We start from the raw sequence: 18,604 nt of genomic DNA, 5'->3' as shown, positions 1-18,604 counted from the left end.
ATACAGCTCAACAAAAGAAACTGCATTTACTTCTGTTAAATCTGTATATATTTAAGCTTTGACATTTCACAATTAAAAACCACAGTTGCTATTTTTATGCAACTCCAGAATGATTTCTACCAATCCGTTTTTGATGACAAAAAGTGGCATTAACAGATAGATACTACAGCCAACTTTATTTCAGTTGCCACATTTCTCTTCTCTACTTAAGCCTTTGACTCTCCATCTCAAGGCACATTACTGCTTTTCTAGAATATAACATCATCAAGGTTGGAAAAGACCCCTAAGATCATCTAGTCCAAACAAATAACCCAGCACGCCACTTAATAATTAGTAGACTACAGAATTGAATTGGTTCTCTTGGTGACACAAAAGCCTAGTATGTAAAATAAGACATTCAAATAATGTAAAATTATAGGAATGCTTCCACTTAGGAGTAAATTACAGTTTACAGGATTTCTAATGAGTTTTGCTCTGTTTAACTTCTGCAAATTAGCTCACATGAATAAACGTCACAAGAAAATCTGGAAACTAAACCTGAGAGAAGACATAAGAAATGGAAGCTGGGCAGACAGGCAAAGTCTGCTGGGTCTCAATTTGAGTGTAGGTGGAGTGGGAAATTCTTCTAAAAATGGAAAAGACTTTTGCAGCAAAAATAATACATAGGGTTCTTCTTTCCCCCTAATTGCCAAATATAAAGAATCGTGAGCAGCTCGGATTACCAGTCCTCAACACAGTACATTAAAGGTGAATGTTCACATAAATTTTAAAGCTTTTAGCAGCACACTAAAGACAGCATTATTTAACCTGTTACTTGGTAGCTGTTGAGACATTTGATGCATGCAAGACTGTAGATACATGAAATGAAATAACATTTTAGTATGTGAATAATAAGAACCAATCCTCGCATCACACACTCATTTACTAGTCTTCAGAAAATGAGTTTACTGTTCAGAGGAGGGAGGAAATGACAAAGCAGGGTGATGAAGAGAAGCTGACCATAAATCTTATTGGCAATAACACCTAAATTTAGCTAGCAGACAGAAAAAAGTGAGAGGCCACATTTTTTACAATAAGGTCCAAAACCCAGCTACATTTCCTGAATTTGAGTAATACTTACTGAAACAAACAAAAAAATATCTACCCATGTAAGGACAGCACCACCATGTACTTGTGTTCCCTACATTGAAGTAATACTCACATGATATACAAGGGTCTAATTGCTGCAGTAGACTTTTTTTTCTTTTATAATACAAATGAAAAACACAAACACAAACCTTTTAGGATTACAAGAGAGCAGAATTACCAGCCTGGCTTACTGCTCGTTAAGAATTAATTCAACTGCACTTGACAAAAATTGCAAACATTACTACCATCTAAAATTAAAAAGGCACGCCAGCTGCAGAAGAAATCACATCAATTTTCCCTCCCAAGGCCAGTTACCTGTCATTACTTACCTAAGTTCATTTCAGATGCTAAAAGAAGAAAGTAATTTATTATATACCGCAGGGCCATTGAAATGCAAGCATTCATTGAGTAAACAATCCCAAATCTAGAGCAGTAACTTCAGTTACTCAGTAACAGTAAACAAAAAACAAACGCTCACCTTCTTTAGCGATGGCGATATTCTCTCTCTCTGTCTCGTTCTCGGTCACGATCTCTGTCACGATCACGATGTCTCTCTCTTTCTCGGCTTCTTTCCCGATAATAGTCATCGTGACGATCTCTGCTACGTGATTTATGGCGTCTACTTTTTTCTCGTGACCTACTGTGGTCCCTCTCCCTGGATCGTTCACGTCTTCTAAAGAAAATTACTTCATTACTTTTATTTTTTTCCCTCCCCAAAACACAAGCCACCCACACACCAGTTTTGTATTCTGTTGATTGGTATGAACTGGACCAAAAAAAGACATGAGAGAAATATCTCCTCAGACATGAAAAAAATTGCTCTGCATCACAGTGCAGAGGAAGGTGGCTAAGAACAGTTAACAGATATTAAGATGCCACCAACTTTCAAACCAGGGAGAAGTCAGAAATTACACATTCAGAATGGAAGACAGCTAAGATCAGCTGGACAATGTACTGTGCCTCAAATGATCCCTACAACATGGCTGCTCATTGGCTTTCTGAAAGTGTGGGCCAAGGTTAGCTGCCTGTGTTTTTATTACTCAGCATCAGCTACTCTACTCCTACAATATCCAAATAAATCAGAAGTTAGAGGCTCAGTGGCTGTTGCAACTCTGAAAGGGCTGTAAATAATCAGTAAGTAGAAGACTGTGCATTTTAAACCTATTCTCAGTTTTTTGACTGCATGAGAAGGAATAAGAGGAAAAATCATTCTGGCCATCCTCTTTCCCTTGCCAAGTGTGACAGGTGAGGAGAAACTTACTATGAAGCAAAATGAAACTGATAACAAATAACCTCTGACTTAATTTTCAATAGAAAATAGTGATTAAAATTATATGTTGTATATAGTATATCAGACATATGACATCTGAATTGATGAAGATAATTCAATTCTGAAGTTCATTTTTTGCAATACTACCATATAGAAAAGAACACAAACTACAATAAGTTAAAAAGCTAGCTGGATCCACTTTAAAAACAAGAGTCAATTAACAGATTATTTAGACTCAAAAGTTGTATTTGTTTCTCTCACAAACTTCTTGTGCAGCTGAGCAAATCACTAAGGTTCTCACATGACTTAGCTCCTCCTCTGTACACTTGTCTTGCCCCACACCTTCCCTTTCACAGAAGGGCAAATGGAAGAGGAAAGTTTTACCTGGATCCAGAACCATAGGACTTGGATTCGATTCCATGAAGGCAGTCTTGAAGAGAGCTAATAAGTACTTTACAACGATCATCAGCAGATACTTTGGACTGTTTAATTAAGGAAATTGCAGTTACCAGGGTCTCTATAGCACTTCCATAGTCCCCTGAAAACAATATAAAATCACGAGAAAATTATGCCAATTAATACAAAGGTTTTTATCTGTAATAATAATACAATTCGGAATGCTTTCTTTCAATAGCCTCCCAAATCATTTACTAGAGGACTAAACATTATAACACTGCCCAGATCAGTACTCCGAAGGCATTCCCAAACGTCAGCTGGGTTACAGTACAAAAAGAGTCATAGGTCGTACCTAAATTCAGCCTTCTAGAAGGAAGCGGCATGAAGGCTGCAGGTTTCCTAACACAATAACTAGAAACTCTTTTTGCTTAGGCAGAATAGAAAGCAAGTTTTACTAACCAGCACTGGCATCTGATACAGCTCTTGAAATGGCACTGCTCGAGATTGCCCTATTTCTGTTCATGATTTCTTCAAATTCTGCTTCACTTAGAGGTGTCCTTGCAGCATCCATCTCTCTGTAAGCAAGAAAAATTAGTATTTACAAGGTTAAGAAAACCTTAACAGAATATCATTGCAATTTTAACAATCCAAGTTTGCAACTTTAAGCAAAATGACAAACAGAAAAGAAAGCAGGATCTGGGTTTGTGTTAAGGACCATGTTACAGTATAAAATCCTGAAAGCTTGAAAATAATAAGTTAAAAAAAAATTATCACATCTGCTAAATGAGTGGTTTTTCTTGTTCTACCAATCTAGTTTGAAGATTCAGCAGCACTTAAACCGTGCTTTACAAATATTTAACATTTTCATAAAATCCTTCAAGGTATCTAAGCAGACATTACACCAGCTGAATGGATGCAGAGATACACATACACGGGTAATGCAACTTTCAGCAAAATTAGAAATCTCCTTAAGACAGTCTTGGAAATAGAACTATATGATCCTGTTTCCCAGATTCTTAACTAAGACCAGAGGGCTGTAATTTTTAAAAAGCAAATAAAGTCTGTCATCATTAAAACACTCAATTTTCTGAATGACACCAACATTTTACAGTTAATTCTAAGTTTTGTTTCTGGTCAAGTTCAAGGTGCACCAATTTCATCTCCCAATCACAGTAAGGAGGAAGCAATTAAAATGAATACTTGCACTCACTATACTTTTTAACTCTGACTATTAGCTATCCTATACATTGATTCTAAAGTAACAAAATTTACTCATACAAAAAATTACCCACAAGTTTTGCAGTGTTTTATTAGCCAGTCTCTGAATCATATAGAATATCTGAAGAAATGCATTAGAGACAAAAGCTGAGACTGTCAAATTGACCCACTGCTTGATATTTCTAAAACAGTGTTAGTTCCTCTGGTAGAAAGAAAATGCAGAATAACAAGCAATACTATCCTCTTAAGTGCAAGAAGTGGAACAAGATCCTATAGCCAGTTTAGCATAAGAGGAAATGTCTAAAAATTCATACCTCCCTGAGTTTTGAGTATTATTTTTCGTGTGCCTCCCATAGAATGGAATATGTAATTTTTCTCTTATGGACATGTTATTTCCAGTGAAACGCCTATGATATATAATTAATGACAATTTAAATAGTTATGGATGATAGTCTTAACATTTTTATTGAAAATAGTGGACAGAAGTTATTCTGTCCTATCCCCATTCCTTCCCTCCCCAGCCATTCTGTAAACTGCAGACAACTTAGATTTTGTCCATCAAAAAACACAAAGCACCTTATTATATCTCAGGCAATTAAGCCAAATGCTTGAATTTCTACAACTTCTATAGGAACACAGTATGTACAATTGTTGGGGTTTTTTTCAACTTTGTGCTCACATGTAAAAGGAAGAATCAAAGTGCCTTTGCAGGAAACACTTTAGGCAAGAGAAGACTCTCTCAACCATATCAGTAAAATCACATATGAAAAATTCACACGTAACTGCATAGAAGGTATCTCTCTTAAAATTAGACCCCAAAAGTTCTAAGGAATTGTGAAAGTATGTTGAAAATGAAGACAACAGCGGCATGACAGATGCTTGAAAGCACAAATGCAAAAGCTGTTTCAAACAAGATGTGAAACGCTTCACTAGTCAAGTCAGAGGGACTCAAAAACCTCGACCCAGACTGGATTAACTACAGAAAAGGCCACTGCTACAAACACAGAAAGACTGTACAAAATTACAAGTAGCTTAACAGGAAAGCAAAACAAAAGTCTTGCAATAAATTCCCACTCAGCTTTTGAGACAAAAGCTAACTTTTAATTGAACCCTTAAGAAAAAAGGAACAAGCTGAACTGCTAGAAGATGAAAATGACATGAGCTTGGTGTGGCACCATCCTCAACACATGCACATATTCAAAGAGAACACCAGAGCATTTTACAATGACAGCTTGCAAAGCAAGATGGCAAAGGGACAAGTGAGAATTTCAAGTTATGACAGCAGCACAACCAGAAGCTACTGGCAGGAAGTGATATAAGTTAGCATGTAGAACACACAGAATGATGATACTGCGAACAATGTACACAAACAGTTCAAAGCCGAAAAGGGAAAGCAAGATTACTAGCAATGCATTTTAAGGTTTTCTTACTGCTACAAACACACTTATGAGTTCATTCACTAAGAAGCAAATGGGCAAATCTCATGATTGCAGGGATCCCCCTCCAGCTTTGCTGTATTGTTTTGCTTTTTCCCCCTTGTTTACTTTTTCTAACATTTGCATTAAAAAGTTTTTTAAAAATCCTGTGTTTCCTACAAGGAATAAAGTCTGCCATAAGGCATATAACACCAAAAATACTCACCTTCCAGGTGGCCCATAGTCACCTCTGTCATATGGTGGAGGTCGGCCATATGGATCTGTTGGAGGTGGGCCACGGCTGTCTGAAGTAGGTATGCCACTATTGGCAGGTGGGGGGAAGAAAGCTGGGTTCACATGTGGTGCAGGAGGTGGAGCACCTGGAGGTGGCCCGGGGAGATGTGGAGGAGGAGCGAGAGTCAGGGGTGGCCCGAGAGGGCCGGGTGGACGAGGGGGAAATGGACCCGGAGGTGGAGGTGGACCCTGCTGAGGTGGTGGCGGACCCGGTGGCGGCCCATAGCCTGGAACTGGTGGTGGAGGGCCTGGAGGAAGTGGCCCAAGAGGAGGCTGACCAAAAGGCTGTCCTGGAAACAGAACTGGTGGTGGTGGGCGGTCACCACGATTAGGAGGTCCAGCTAAAGGAGGTGGGAGGACCTGACCAGGAGGTGGGGGGCCTGGTGGGCCTGGTGGACCAGGAGGGCCTAAGGGTGGACGTGGGGGAGTTTGTCCAGCTACAAAAGAATAAATAAATAAAAAGTTAATAAACATGAAGAAATAAAAGAGTCACAAAAATAATTAAGATCTTGTCCTTTTTTTTTTTTTTTTCTCAGACAAAAAGCCTTCACTGAACAATTCACATTTTGCACAACACATGCAGAGCTCCACTTTTGGGTCCAGTATCTTAGATAAATTTATAACTTTTAAAATTTATAAATGGTTATCTATACCGAAAGAGAACATTAACCTGAAAACAGAACCAACCACTTCAAGTTTTTGGTAATTCTATGTGCCTGCTTACTGACCTTAATTTTTGTAATTCCCAAATAAGCATACTGCATTAATAAAAGAAAATAAAAATTAAACTGAAACCCTCCACATTCAATATTTTACCTGGGAACGGTGGTGGTGGCCCTCCTGGCCCTGCTGGTCCAGGGAATCTGTCTCCACCTGGAATGGCACCTGGGAAACGGCCTCGCCCTCTATTACTAGGTGGAAATGCTGCTCTTGAGCTTCCTCCTGGAGGACCAGCTTTACCTTCCCCAGACATCTGGCCAGACTGTGTGGCTGCAGTGGAAAAATGTCATTATGTAAATCAAAATAGTTTAAAGCTTTTCAATTCTTCTTCTAAAGTTTTATGTAGCACTAAAGCATCACCTTGATCCCCAGTACCACAAAGGAAAAAACACTTTGCTAAGATTCAGCAGCATTTCAGTATCCCCACACCACAAGAATGGAAGTGTAGAAACTCAGTCCATTAAGTTAGTCTAATCTGCCTACAAATGCTGCACCTCTACTTCTCCAATCTTAAGAAGAGTCTTACAAAGCTGCATAATAAGCACTTCCAGCAATTTCTTTCTCCTATTAAAACCACAGACATAAAAACACATTGAATTAACTGTTCTGTTTTCAGTTTTTAAGGGGATCTTCTACTTAATTTTTTTAAAACTAAGCTGCAACTTCATTCACTTAATTCTTTTATAGAAATCTTTAACTGTGCAGAAATTATCAGATACTGAGAGAAGAATTGCAGGACAACTTTTGGAATAAACTTCCAATTTTTCCAAGATGGCACAAGAGAGAGACTTACTTTTCCTTGACTGCATTTCAAACTGACTCAGAAATTGTTTATTACAAGGGGTCACAACAGGATTCTGCCCATGCAATTCTCTTTTAGGCAACAAATCCATCAACTTTTTGGAGGATGCTTCAGATCCCACACCCACAAGGGCAAACCTGAAAGGAAGAAAAAAAAAACAGTTACACTGCAGTTTTTTTGTTCCTTGGATATCCTGATGCCTCATGACTAAACACTTAACACAGCAAAAGAATGCTTGAAAACAAAACACAGAATCTTCCACAAATCTTACTCCAGTTTTAGAGACAGATAAAGTAATTCACTCTAGGACACAGATGAAAGCCACAATGTAAGTCCAAGATGCAGCAGTGTAACAAAGGTAGCTTTCTGACACAGCATCAATATGCTATCTATTGATTATTATAACCAAGTTGTTTTTAAGAATTCACTGTGTTCTCATGGCTACTCTCATTAGTAATGATGAGAGATGAAGACAAAATTATGTTAGGAAGATTAGACTGTCAGCGAGGAACCAGCTCAAGTGCTTGCTTTCAGCAGTTAATGGAAAAACAAGCATTTAAAATCATTCAATAACAGGGATAGGATAGGTAAAAATTTATATTATGAACAACATACATCACCACAACACTAACTGAAACTTAGGAATAGAGTCTTCACATATATCACAGAATCATAGAATGGCCTGGGTTGAAAAAGACCACAATTATCAACTCGTTCCAACCCCCTGCTATGTGCAGGGTCACCAACCACCAGACCAGGCTGCTCAGAGCCACATCCAGCCTGGCCTTGAATGCCTCCAGGGATGGGGCATCCACAGCCTCCTTCAACAACCTGTTCCAGTGTAAATGCCAATATAATTTAACTCATTAAAAAGTATGAAGTAATATTTCCATAAAATTTATGCCTGAAATTTAATTAGCATGAACTAATATACCCAGTCATTGTTGGATATTGATAAACAGAGGCCATAACTTCAAATACTGACAGAATAATTGGAACTCTTTCCCCACTTAGACCCTCCTAAACTTCAGTCGACTTACAGAAAAAGCAGAAGAGATCTTACCCTTTAGATTGGCCATTAGCACGGTTTTCAAAAAACTTTATCTCCAAAATATCATTTACCCCTAATGAATGAACCGCTTCAGTTAAGTCTTCATCTGTCGTCCACTGAAAAATATAATATTCAACTATGAAATCTTACCTAAAACGACAGCACTTTTCCACGCTCTTACTTTGAGGTATAAGTGGTGAAGAGGAATGCTTTATACAAGTTGTCGGTATTTTCTGACTCTCAGAGGACCTTCACCTACACTATACAATGCCCAGAAGACTCATTTTTTTAAGTACACACTTCCTCACAGGCCATGCTGTCCAGGCCCCACAGCTCCACACAGTAAACCAGCTCATGGGTACTGAAAAAATTCCTAAGTAACTTTCTGAAAGCACTTTTTCCAAGAGTATTAAGCCTAAACTGAACTATTGAAATAACTGCCACATTTTTTTACATCCTTTTTTTTTTCCCTCCCATTGATTCTATTTCCAAACCAAAAATCCATTTTAAGACCATATTAACACATATGCTCGCTCCAACAGCTTTAACTAGTGAAAGCTTAGTAAGCCACATAATATTTTGCACAAAAAATAACAATATTTTCAGATTAAAAATGGGAAACTAGCACAGAAAACATAGTAACAACTATTCCATCTTAACCAGACCTCCTTCCTGCAACTTTCTATTAGTTCCTATCTAACATTCAACAACTTCACACATACTCAGAAGCATACAAGACATTTATACCCATAGTTTTCTTCCTCTTCCTGTAACTCCATCACCACTTTAAATTCTATGTGGGAAGTACAAAGCAGGCTTTCAAGATCCTGAATTACTTACTGACCTTCCTCAAATCAAGACTTCCTTAAAAGATTAATAAATTACTTTGCTGAGATCTAAACACAAAGAAAACAAATACGATAGTAATGCTCAAACGAGTTAAGTCTGCTTTTAGTGGGTAACTTCATTTGCAAAGCCAGATGACAAGTAACGGGTACAAATTACTGCACACTGGCTTATCTACTTTAATTGTGACATTTGACTTGGATGAGCTCAGCTGATTGCATTCCTGTATTTTAGAGAGGTACAACGGTTAAGTCAATGAACTCCCTTCACTTAGCCATTAGCTACTGAAATTAGGTTAGTATACTAAGTAATGAAAAACATTCAGAATGCATAAGGCATTCTTTCCCAAGCTTCCACCTAGCAAAAATTTATTCAGAAGGAAAAAAAAAAGAACATGAAGGAGGATTTTGCTTGCATGAACTCAATGAAATGGATTTCAGGTAAAGACAGACCAATTCCAGTTAATTTAGCTGTTGCAGAACTACTTGCACTTCTGTTGTTTAACTACAATTGATTTTAAAATACATTAATGCTGACTAAAGGAATTATCAGAAGGGAAATGGTGGCTCAGTGAGTTACCCCAGAGATGTTACTCCCAGGAATGCAGATAAAAGCCTCAAGGCAAATGAAAACAGCTTTGTTCCAAGAATCAAAAAGGAAACAGGAAAAAGGCAAAAAAAAAAAAAAAAAAAGTAAGAAAATCCCAGATAACCTTGTTTTCTTCTTGGTCTAAAACCTTTTGTAAGGGCTCACTTAAAACTGGGTTTGTTTGATAGTTTTAAAGCGTCTCCAAGTATGAGATATTCGATATCTTAAGCTAATTCCACTCCTTCATTATATTCTCTGAAAAGACAGTCCTTTAGATTTCACAAAGAATCACCTTGGCAATTTTCCTACACCTGGGTAGGAATAAGATACTCACCCAAGTAAGGTTTCCAATGTACAAGGCAATTCTCTTTCCAGTATACGTGTAGACAACATTTGGTGCAGCTCCTTTACCTACATCATCTCCAACTGAAGGTGGGAGAGAATCCATGTAGTCACGATCTTCTGGGGCATCTCCATTATTCGCAGACGGAGAGATTACATCATCATACAAATCAATCTGATCATGTCCACCATATTCAGCTTCCTAAAATACATGAAGCACCTTGGTTATATTTAACATTAAACTCTTCTCAGAAACAAAATAGTCCGACAACTGCCACTTTCCACAGACAGTTTGGCCCAACACCTACACAACATCCGTAATGAAAAGTAAGCCCCGACTTCATCCATATTTAAATATATAAAATCCTTACATCTTCTACCACATGCCGAACTGATAAAAATAAAAACACAGCTCCAGCAGCTGCTTTGTACTGAAACACTATTTACCTCGTAATATAAGCAGAAAACTAAAAAACGCAAGCTCTATTCCCACAACTACGGATGTGAGCAAATATGAACAATGTGCAAAGCAACAGGCTAATAGCAGCTAGTGATTTTTGTCATGAAAATATTTGGTAGAAGGAAAAAATCAAACCCAAAGTGGTCTGAATTGATATGAAATTCTGTATTTCAGATTTCTACTGCATTCCTAATTTGATTTTTATCTCCTTGTTCATGGAGAGAAAGAATGGAACTCTATGTCATTAAATTTAATAAACTGTTGGGTTTGTGTGCATTACACATTTATTTATTCCTGGGCTACAAAGGAACTATTCAACAACATCAAGGCTGCCTCTGGAACACTCTGGTTGAAAAGACTATCATGGGATTTCAGAGTGAATCACCCCATCCCTCAGGTTGGTACAGTTTACAGCACAGTTTTGTCCAAGTGAACTGGATTCCTTTCAGAGGGAATAGAATCATGAGTTTATTTACAAAACCTCTGCTTCATATGCTCGACAACCACATACTACCTGTGAAATGGGAACAGATGAGTCAAAAATCAACCAATGGTCCTTTGGATGCCTTTGAACTGTAAGACAGGAAGAAGTATTTGGTCCAAAAGGCCAGAGAAAGTTTAGCCTGAGGCAGACCATGTAAAGCAATGCATCAGGGGAAAGGAAAAAAAAGAAAAAGAAAAAAAGAAATAAAAAGGAAAAGAAAAAGGAAAAACCCAACATTTCCCATGACACATTTAATTTCATACACTTCCATTCAGCATTCAACGGGTCCTGAGGAGGCCATGAGGACGATCAGAGGGCTGGAACACCTCTCCTACGGAGGAAGGCTGAGGGATCTGGGCTTGTTTAGCTTGGAGAACAGACTCCAGGGATACTCCATTGGAGCCCTCCAGTACCTGAAGGGGGCCTACAAGAAAGGTGGGGAGGGACACTTCAGCAAGGAGTGTAGTGTTAAGACAAGGGGTAATGGCTTTAAACCATAAGGTGGCAGGTTTAGACTAGATATAAAGAAATTCTCCACATTTAGCATGGTGAGGCATTGACACGGTCTGCTCAGCAGAGCTGCAGTTCCCCATCCCTGGAGGCACTCAAGGCCAGGCTGGATGGGGCCCTGGGCAGCCTGAGTTGGTGGGTGGCAGCCCTGCCCACGGCAGGGACTTGGATCTGGTTTGTTTGTTTGAAGGTCCTTTGCAATCCAAACCATTCTGTGATTCTGTGATATTCTACAGTGATCAATTCCCACACTGGGATGCTGCTATCCAAGCAATCACTTATGATAAAGCAGCCCAATTTATCTGAAAAGAGGCATCAACTCAGTTTCTACTGACAGGGAGGCAGACCACTGTTGCTCCCTGAAATGTTACGGAAAAAGCTTAGGAGAGCCTTTATATTGACATGCAAAATTTGCTTCACCATAAGCAGAGGTTGGAACTTCAAACATTCGCAGAGCATTCCTGGACTCATCCACAATGATACAGAACAGAAACTGCCTCACCAGGTTTTGATATCAGAGATATTTCAGTGGCTGTTATCTTGTGATTCTCTATCTAGAAACCCACACAAGCATCGTCGACATGCTGAGTTACACACAAGCGTAACTCAGAATAGCAGATACTGTGACTAGAGAGGATCAGTGTGGATTCCACCACAGCAAACAAGCTGCAAAGCGAGCAATCTTGGCTGAAAACCAACTATATCCACAGCCATCCTCAGATGAACAGCTCTCTTGAAAATATGAAAACATTCATTATTCGCTGCTGCTGCTCTTAGAGAAGATATCACTAGAATAAATAAAACCAGATACGCAATTTTTGGCTTTGTCACTCAAGTAGGTTGAACTGCACTGGCCCAATACACAACACTGAACTTCAACAAAAAATTAATGTTTTCCCAAGTGAGTTTATCATCACTAAGTTAATAAAGTTTTGTGTTTTCACTCATTCTGTTCAGTTCTCCACCTACAGCTGATTTCTCATATCATTGTAATTAATGAAACCAAAGCCAAAGAACTGCCTGGGACAGGCTGAAACATGCTATCTGACGGTAAGATCAAGAGTGATGTCACAAGGCAACTAAGGAAATCCTCTGCTAAACACGCTGCAATTCTTGCCATTTCTGTGTGTAGATGATGACTTTAGGAAAGAAGAATGCAGTCTTGGAGGCCAAAGCCAAACAAGCAGCCACCAGTTTTACAGCAGACGTATGCTGACCTCTGTTTCTGAGAAGCTTGAGGTCAGCACTGCCAAAACACCAACAGGAGCAGGTGAGAGTCTGCAGCTACGCTGTGCTTCCTTACTGGCAAGAAACTCCTCTGAGCTGGATTGAGTTTCTGTTCCATAGGCTTTCAGATCACCATCACAGCACAGAAAATCAGCAGAGCAGTGCAGGTTTTGACATCTTCCAACTTCCTTAAGTAAAAGCCATGGAGCGTGAAAGGATTTCTGGTCATCGTCATTCACACTCTTACAGATAAACATCCTTCAGAGAGTCAGCACCACCAGTGCCACTCCTCCTATACGCAAATCAGAGCAGCAGTGTTTCCACACATCACGCTTTAACAAGATCCCTATCTGAAATCAAACAACGTTTGCTCTGGAAAATCAGGACTGAAGTTTCACTGTCGGTGTTACTCAGTCTCGGCTTCAGTGAATACAAAGGGCATTGAAAAGATACACTGTCAAAAACTTGCCCCAGACGAGCTGTTTTCAACGACCAGTTCCTCAGCCCTTCCCATGTATTTTGTGTTTTAATCACCCCCTGCAGCACTTTGCAACATTGAAGTAGGAAAGACAAACACATGGAGCATCACCACCATGTCCAGGAGGGATAAATTAAAAGCGATACTTTGTTTTGAAACTTAGCAGCCTTACACTTGCTCATGGCAGAAAATACCTGGGTTCTCCCACCCCCCTTACAAAGGAAAACAGTCCTTTTTTTTCCCTCTTTTTGTGTGAGTGGGGGGGGGGATTAAAAGTTCTTTGAACTGTGCATTCATCTGAGATGCCCTTCTTCTCTCCGTTCTATTTGAGAGTCAAATGCAAAACTACCTTCCCAAAAAGATATTAAAAGCTGAAATCCCATTTAAATCTTTCTATAATTTCCGAGAAGAGCACTTAATAATTAAAAAGCAGATTATTCACCTTGTCTTTTACCGCTATTTCAATTCAAAGTTACAGTATGTGCAGTCAAAAATGTTACATGGATGCTAACAATCTCACTTTATAAAACATCCGCAGGTCCTAAAAAAGTATCACAAGTTGAAGGAACAGGCAGAAGTCTTTCTGGTTTTGATTAGCTGTCTGAATGCATAAACAAACTGGAAGAAAACAACAACCCTTGATGTTTCCAAAACAGCACACAGCCCGTGGTGGACAAGTTTGTTAGGCCACGAGACTCCCATTAACTTCAACAGGCCCAGACGTCCGCAGCAGAGCAGTCTAATTCCTTGGCTAATGTAAGAACTCACACAAGGCCAAAAGCATAAAGGCAGTGTAGGCAGTGTCACTGTTTGCACTGTAGCAAAGCTAACAGGCCCCAGCTGAGATGGTCTCAGGTTTTCTTTGCAGCGTGGTATTTGCAAATAACAAAGGTTATCTCTTACACCCAGGGCCCTTTCAGTAGATCTCTTGGTCAGTAGACCAAGACAACCAAGGAAAACCAGCCATACATAGAAGTAAGGCATCTCACACTCTTTTTAAAGAGCGTTAAAGAGTCACAACCAAGACAGTGCTGCCCTTCTGAGTAAAAATGTATCATGTCACAACATGCCCGGCCCCTCCAAGGCAGCAACTGCTTTCTTGATGTAACGGCTGTTTTTAGTTGTTACTTTTACACAACCAATAATGATCATTTATTAAACAAAAAGTATTTTTCTTTGTGTTCCAGACACAAAGTCGAGAGAGTAACATGTTCCTAAGACTCCACAGCCCTTGTGGTTCCCATGTAAGAAGCCTCTCAGTTGCTTTCTCCAAGACTATTGTGCCGTGACACTCAGTACTCCCGAGTACAAAAACACACTCTTAACACTTTCTAAAGCACCTCTAATCTTACCGCGATCTTCTGCCACCAACAGGATGCTTCGGCCACCTGTATGCAGATAATGCACAGCATAGACCAGCATGGAAATGGTCAAAGCAGAACACACCACACCACACATACTTCGTACAGGTCACAAGTGATGCGTGCAAAAATACTGTGGTTATGGGACTGTTGGTTCAGAACAAGACACTGCGTAAATACAAAACACTGCTGGATGGGGAAGTCCGCTGAGAAGGCAAATTATCAAGAAAAGAATGGGAGGGGGAAATGAAATGGGAATTAAAACCAATTTAAATACAAGTGAGGGGAGACAAACTGAGTAAAGCATTAGACACAAGGACAAAGGACACAGTTATGATGAACAGTAGGTTAATGAAAGAGGCAACACAGGCACATACGGTTTTGATGAGCGCCAGATGGGAAGGGAAAGTTGTGCTTTCACTGCAAAGATGTGACTTCAAGTCCAGCCAGCCAGTTCTTTGCAACCTGCAGCTGGCTGCAAGACAGGTCTCAGTTTTCATTCAGTTCAGCCAGCCTGAAAACCTGGGGGCTGGAGTTTTTACTTCAGCCTTGTAACCTGGACTTCATCTAGTGCTAATCAGGTGGAACATCCTCCCACCTCATAGAAGCAGGCAGAAAACAAATCCCCAAATGGCCTCAAGTTGCACCAGGGCAAGTTTAGGTTGGATGTTATGAAGCACTTCTTTACAGAGAGGGTAGTTAAGCACTGGAATAGGCTCCCCAGGGAGGTGGTTGAATCGCCATCCCTGGATGTGTTTAAGAGCCGTTTGGATGTGGTGCTCAGGGATATGATTTAGCAGAGGGTTGTTAGAGTTAGGGTACTGGTTAGGCTGTGGTTGGACTTGATGACCTTTAAGGTCTTTTCCAACCTGGGTAATTCTATGATTCTAAAGAGCTCCAATAGTGAGCACATTGAGGCTCAGAGCAGGACAGAGCAACGAAGGGCTCACTCAACCACGAATCCTAAGAGATTTATTTCCTACAAACACAAAAGTGCTGTCCCAGCTTTACTAATAAATACAGTTATACTGTATTTGGAAGAATGAAAAAAGCTACACAGCATGTTTCCAGTCCCTGCTACCAACAAAACTAATGGAAGGGGCTCCTGCAGTCCAACTAACACTAGCAAGCGGACGCAGCACCACGCAACTCAAGAGCAGTATGTTGTTCTACATATAAAACAAATTTTCATTAGAAACACAGCATTGCATAAAACGCCTGTTACATAAATTACCATCAAATTGCCATCATTTTCCCCCTACAGCATTAGAGAATTGTAATCTTCACCCCTCCGCAGCCATGCTGAACTGTAAGTCCTCTCCTATTAATTCAAGCTGTCAGCTTCAAATCAGAAACCCTGAATAGAGGTTTCAAGAGGACTCATCACAATGGCATCAGAATTAGAGGTAGCAGCGCTGTAGGTGGTAACAATTGGCTTTTGTTCCTGCTCTGCAGAAGGAAATGGAAAGTGCAGAGGTGCCAATCTTTGCCAGTCCAACTTTCTATTTTAATGAAATACAGTTCAGCTGAGTAGGTTCTGAGACAACATGAAAGCCCCAGAACTCAGGCTTAGAAAAGAAGAAACAGAAATGTTTTGCAAAAATTAAAGCAAGTAAAAAATCTCTGTCTTCACTGAGGTTACAGCCACAAACTGCACCACTTCGAGGCCTGCCCCCTATACGAATTTACACAAGTACTACTGGATTCAAACTATCTTTTCTGAAGAACTTGGTTTGTTATCACTTTTTTACATGGAACTGACTAACACGAAACCAAAGCTGCTACAGAAGCTGCTGAGATAGAATCAGAGAACAGCTTGGGCTGGCAGAGGCCTCAAAGGTTATATTTTATGCTGAATGGTACTTGTGCTGTACATCACCCCCACGTAAATTCATCTAATGGGTCTTCAGCTGTCAGGGAGAAACCTGCACATGTCTCTGTCATCTGCTCACGAGGGATGGCGTAGCTATATGTTATACCTTCAGGAGATTATCGATCTAAATTAATTTACCGATAAATACTGAAAGAAATAAAGTTGCTGTGGTAGTCACAAGTTGCTGGTAACATGAGCTGCGTGTCCCAACCCTGCCGTCTGCTCCCACTCCACACAGGCAGCACTATGGGACCTGTTCTAGGGCAGTGCAGCCAAAGAAGTGCAGCACCCGCACATGGAACTGATGGTCCACAAACCCGACGGCAACATCGCCTTTCGGTGTGAAGGGAGAAACGCGGCTTTGGGGAAAGGCGAGTGAAAAAGAAACCAGAGAAATCAGACGGCAGTGCAGGAAGTTGTGCTCGTTACACCGCCACTTCCTCACACAAATAAATCCCCTCGGCTCACCAAGAGCCCGAGCATTGCGGGCACAGCCGGCGGGCGGCATTGCTGCCAGCAGCACGAGGCTGCGCTCCCCCGCTCCTCCCGCGCTGCGAACAATGGCCGGGAAGGGGCCGCTGTCCCGGGCGGGACGGCTGTGGCGGCACGGAGAGCGGGAGGGAAGGCGCCCGCCCGCGGCCTGCTTCCCTGCCTCCCTCCCTCCTTCCCTCCCGCCCCCGAGCGCCGCCGCTCCCCGCCCGGCCCAGCCCCGATCCCCCGCGGGCCGGGCCTGAGGCGCGGCCTCGCTCCGTCCCGTTCCGTCCCGCCCTGCGGCGGGGCGCCCGAACAATGGCGGCGCGGCGCGGCCCGGCCCCGCGCACAGGGCCCTGCAGGCGGCGCGGCGGCGAAGGCGGGCGAAGAAGGAAAGGAAAGCGAGGGGAGGAGGAGCCGGGCCGCTCCGACCCGTACCTGGTTGAACTCCTCGCCCACATCGGCGTAGATATCGATGTGGTCCACGCCGTCCGCCATGATCCCGCCCGGCCGCGCCTCGGGCCGACCGCCAGCCGCGCCCGGCTCCGCCGCCGCTGCCGGGAGGGGGAAGGTGCACGCGGCGTCACTTCCGAGCCAGGAGGGGGAACTTCCGGCGGCTGCCGCTTCTTGGGGGGCCGCCCCGCCCTGCCCGCCCCTTCAGAGTACAGGGAGAGCGGCCCGAGCCCGCCTCGGAACACGGCGAAGTACGGGGCCGCTCCTCAGAGCCCCGCCGTTCCCCCTCAGCGCCCCTGCCAGATCGCGGCGCGAGGTGCGAGGATCGCCCTCGATCCCGGAACACAGTGTGTTCTCCATTGTGTGTGGTGTTGCTCATCCGAAAATAAAGCTGCCTTTTGACAACGAGAAGTTTGTGTTTCTCAGACCAGGTTGAAAGAGTGTTAAAGACCACAGGTGGATTGAAAATGCTCTTTTCCGTGAGTGGGAGTGCTCCTGGATCAGCATCTGTGGCCCTGAGCATCCCTGCTTCGTGTTGTGCCTTGGTGCTCTTGCGTTATAGTTCTCTTTGAAAGGAAAGGTTGGTCTTTTCCTGACAGAAAAGAGGTGAAAAATCAGAGAGCCACAGCAATGGGTATGCTGTGGATCATGCAGGCTTAAAGTATGGGCTGCTGTCTTATGCATATCTCTGTCAGGGCCCCTTTTTCCTCCTGCTTTTGAAAGGAAGAAAGCTCCAGCTGTATTATCAGATGGAAGCTAGTGTGAAAGAAGAACTGAGGGAACACACCTGATCATCTGTGTGCTCTCTTGTTCAGAGATGGGTCTGGAAGGCTTGCAGTCATTTGGTCACTTGCTGTCCCCAACAAACTTCATTAGGACTCGTCTCCCAGACCAGACTGTGCTACCAAGGTCTGTCTCATGACCACATCTCTGCTTCAGCCCTCACACTGGCTCAGCCTGCTGAGTCCTGCTGTACTTTGGGCATGGAGATGCTCAGGTTGTCCCTGGAGTTCTCATCCAGTTTGTGGCACACACACACATTATACATACATACAACAGCCTCTTGTACTGTTATATGTGTTAACAAACAAAAAAACCTACAGCTGGGATTGTTCTCAGCTGTGAGAGCTTTCCTAACCAACAAACCAAGCACTCCTTGGAAAGCCCCTTGGAGAGGTTCAGAATATCACCTGAAGAAACATTTACTAGAGTGTATC

At 41.8% G+C, this 18,604-nt stretch overlaps 1 protein-coding gene across 6 annotated transcripts in view; it reads right to left on the bottom strand.

Annotated features, from left to right (window-relative positions):
* Nucleotides 1-17,490, bottom strand: part of CPSF6 (cleavage and polyadenylation specific factor 6) — a 28,661-nt gene extending 11,171 nt beyond the window's left edge. The window contains exons 1-11 of one of the 6 annotated variants that reach the window (XM_015856178.3): nucleotides 17,373-17,490; nucleotides 10,063-10,272; nucleotides 8,307-8,410; nucleotides 7,235-7,380; nucleotides 6,538-6,711; nucleotides 5,654-6,158; nucleotides 4,327-4,419; nucleotides 3,254-3,369; nucleotides 2,783-2,936; nucleotides 1,607-1,801; nucleotides 1,361-1,475 (exon numbers count right to left, since the gene is read on the bottom strand). In XM_015856178.3, the coding sequence (XP_015711664.1) occupies nucleotides 1,612-1,801; nucleotides 2,783-2,936; nucleotides 3,254-3,369; nucleotides 4,327-4,419; nucleotides 5,654-6,158; nucleotides 6,538-6,711; nucleotides 7,235-7,380; nucleotides 8,307-8,410; nucleotides 10,063-10,272; nucleotides 17,373-17,432 (1,752 nt within the window). In that variant the 5' untranslated portion in view covers nucleotides 17,433-17,490 and the 3' untranslated portion in view covers nucleotides 1,361-1,475; nucleotides 1,607-1,611. Of the gene's footprint in view, nucleotides 1-1,360; nucleotides 1,476-1,606; nucleotides 1,802-2,782; nucleotides 2,937-3,253; nucleotides 3,370-4,326; nucleotides 4,420-5,653; nucleotides 6,159-6,537; nucleotides 6,712-7,234; nucleotides 7,381-8,306; nucleotides 8,411-10,062; nucleotides 10,273-17,372 lie in introns of those variants that run through there. The other 5 variants (XM_085514899.1, XM_015856175.3, XM_015856184.3 and 2 more) reach the window with 5 other exon arrangements.
* Nucleotides 17,491-18,604: the final 1,114 nt, after the last annotated feature.

Source organism: Coturnix japonica, chromosome 1, assembly GCF_054131305.1.
Source record: "Coturnix japonica strain WE chromosome 1, WE-NBRP24, whole genome shotgun sequence".
Classification (NCBI taxonomy): Eukaryota; Metazoa; Chordata; class Aves; order Galliformes; family Phasianidae; genus Coturnix; species Coturnix japonica.
This window is presented reverse-complemented; position numbering and strand designations above follow the sequence as displayed.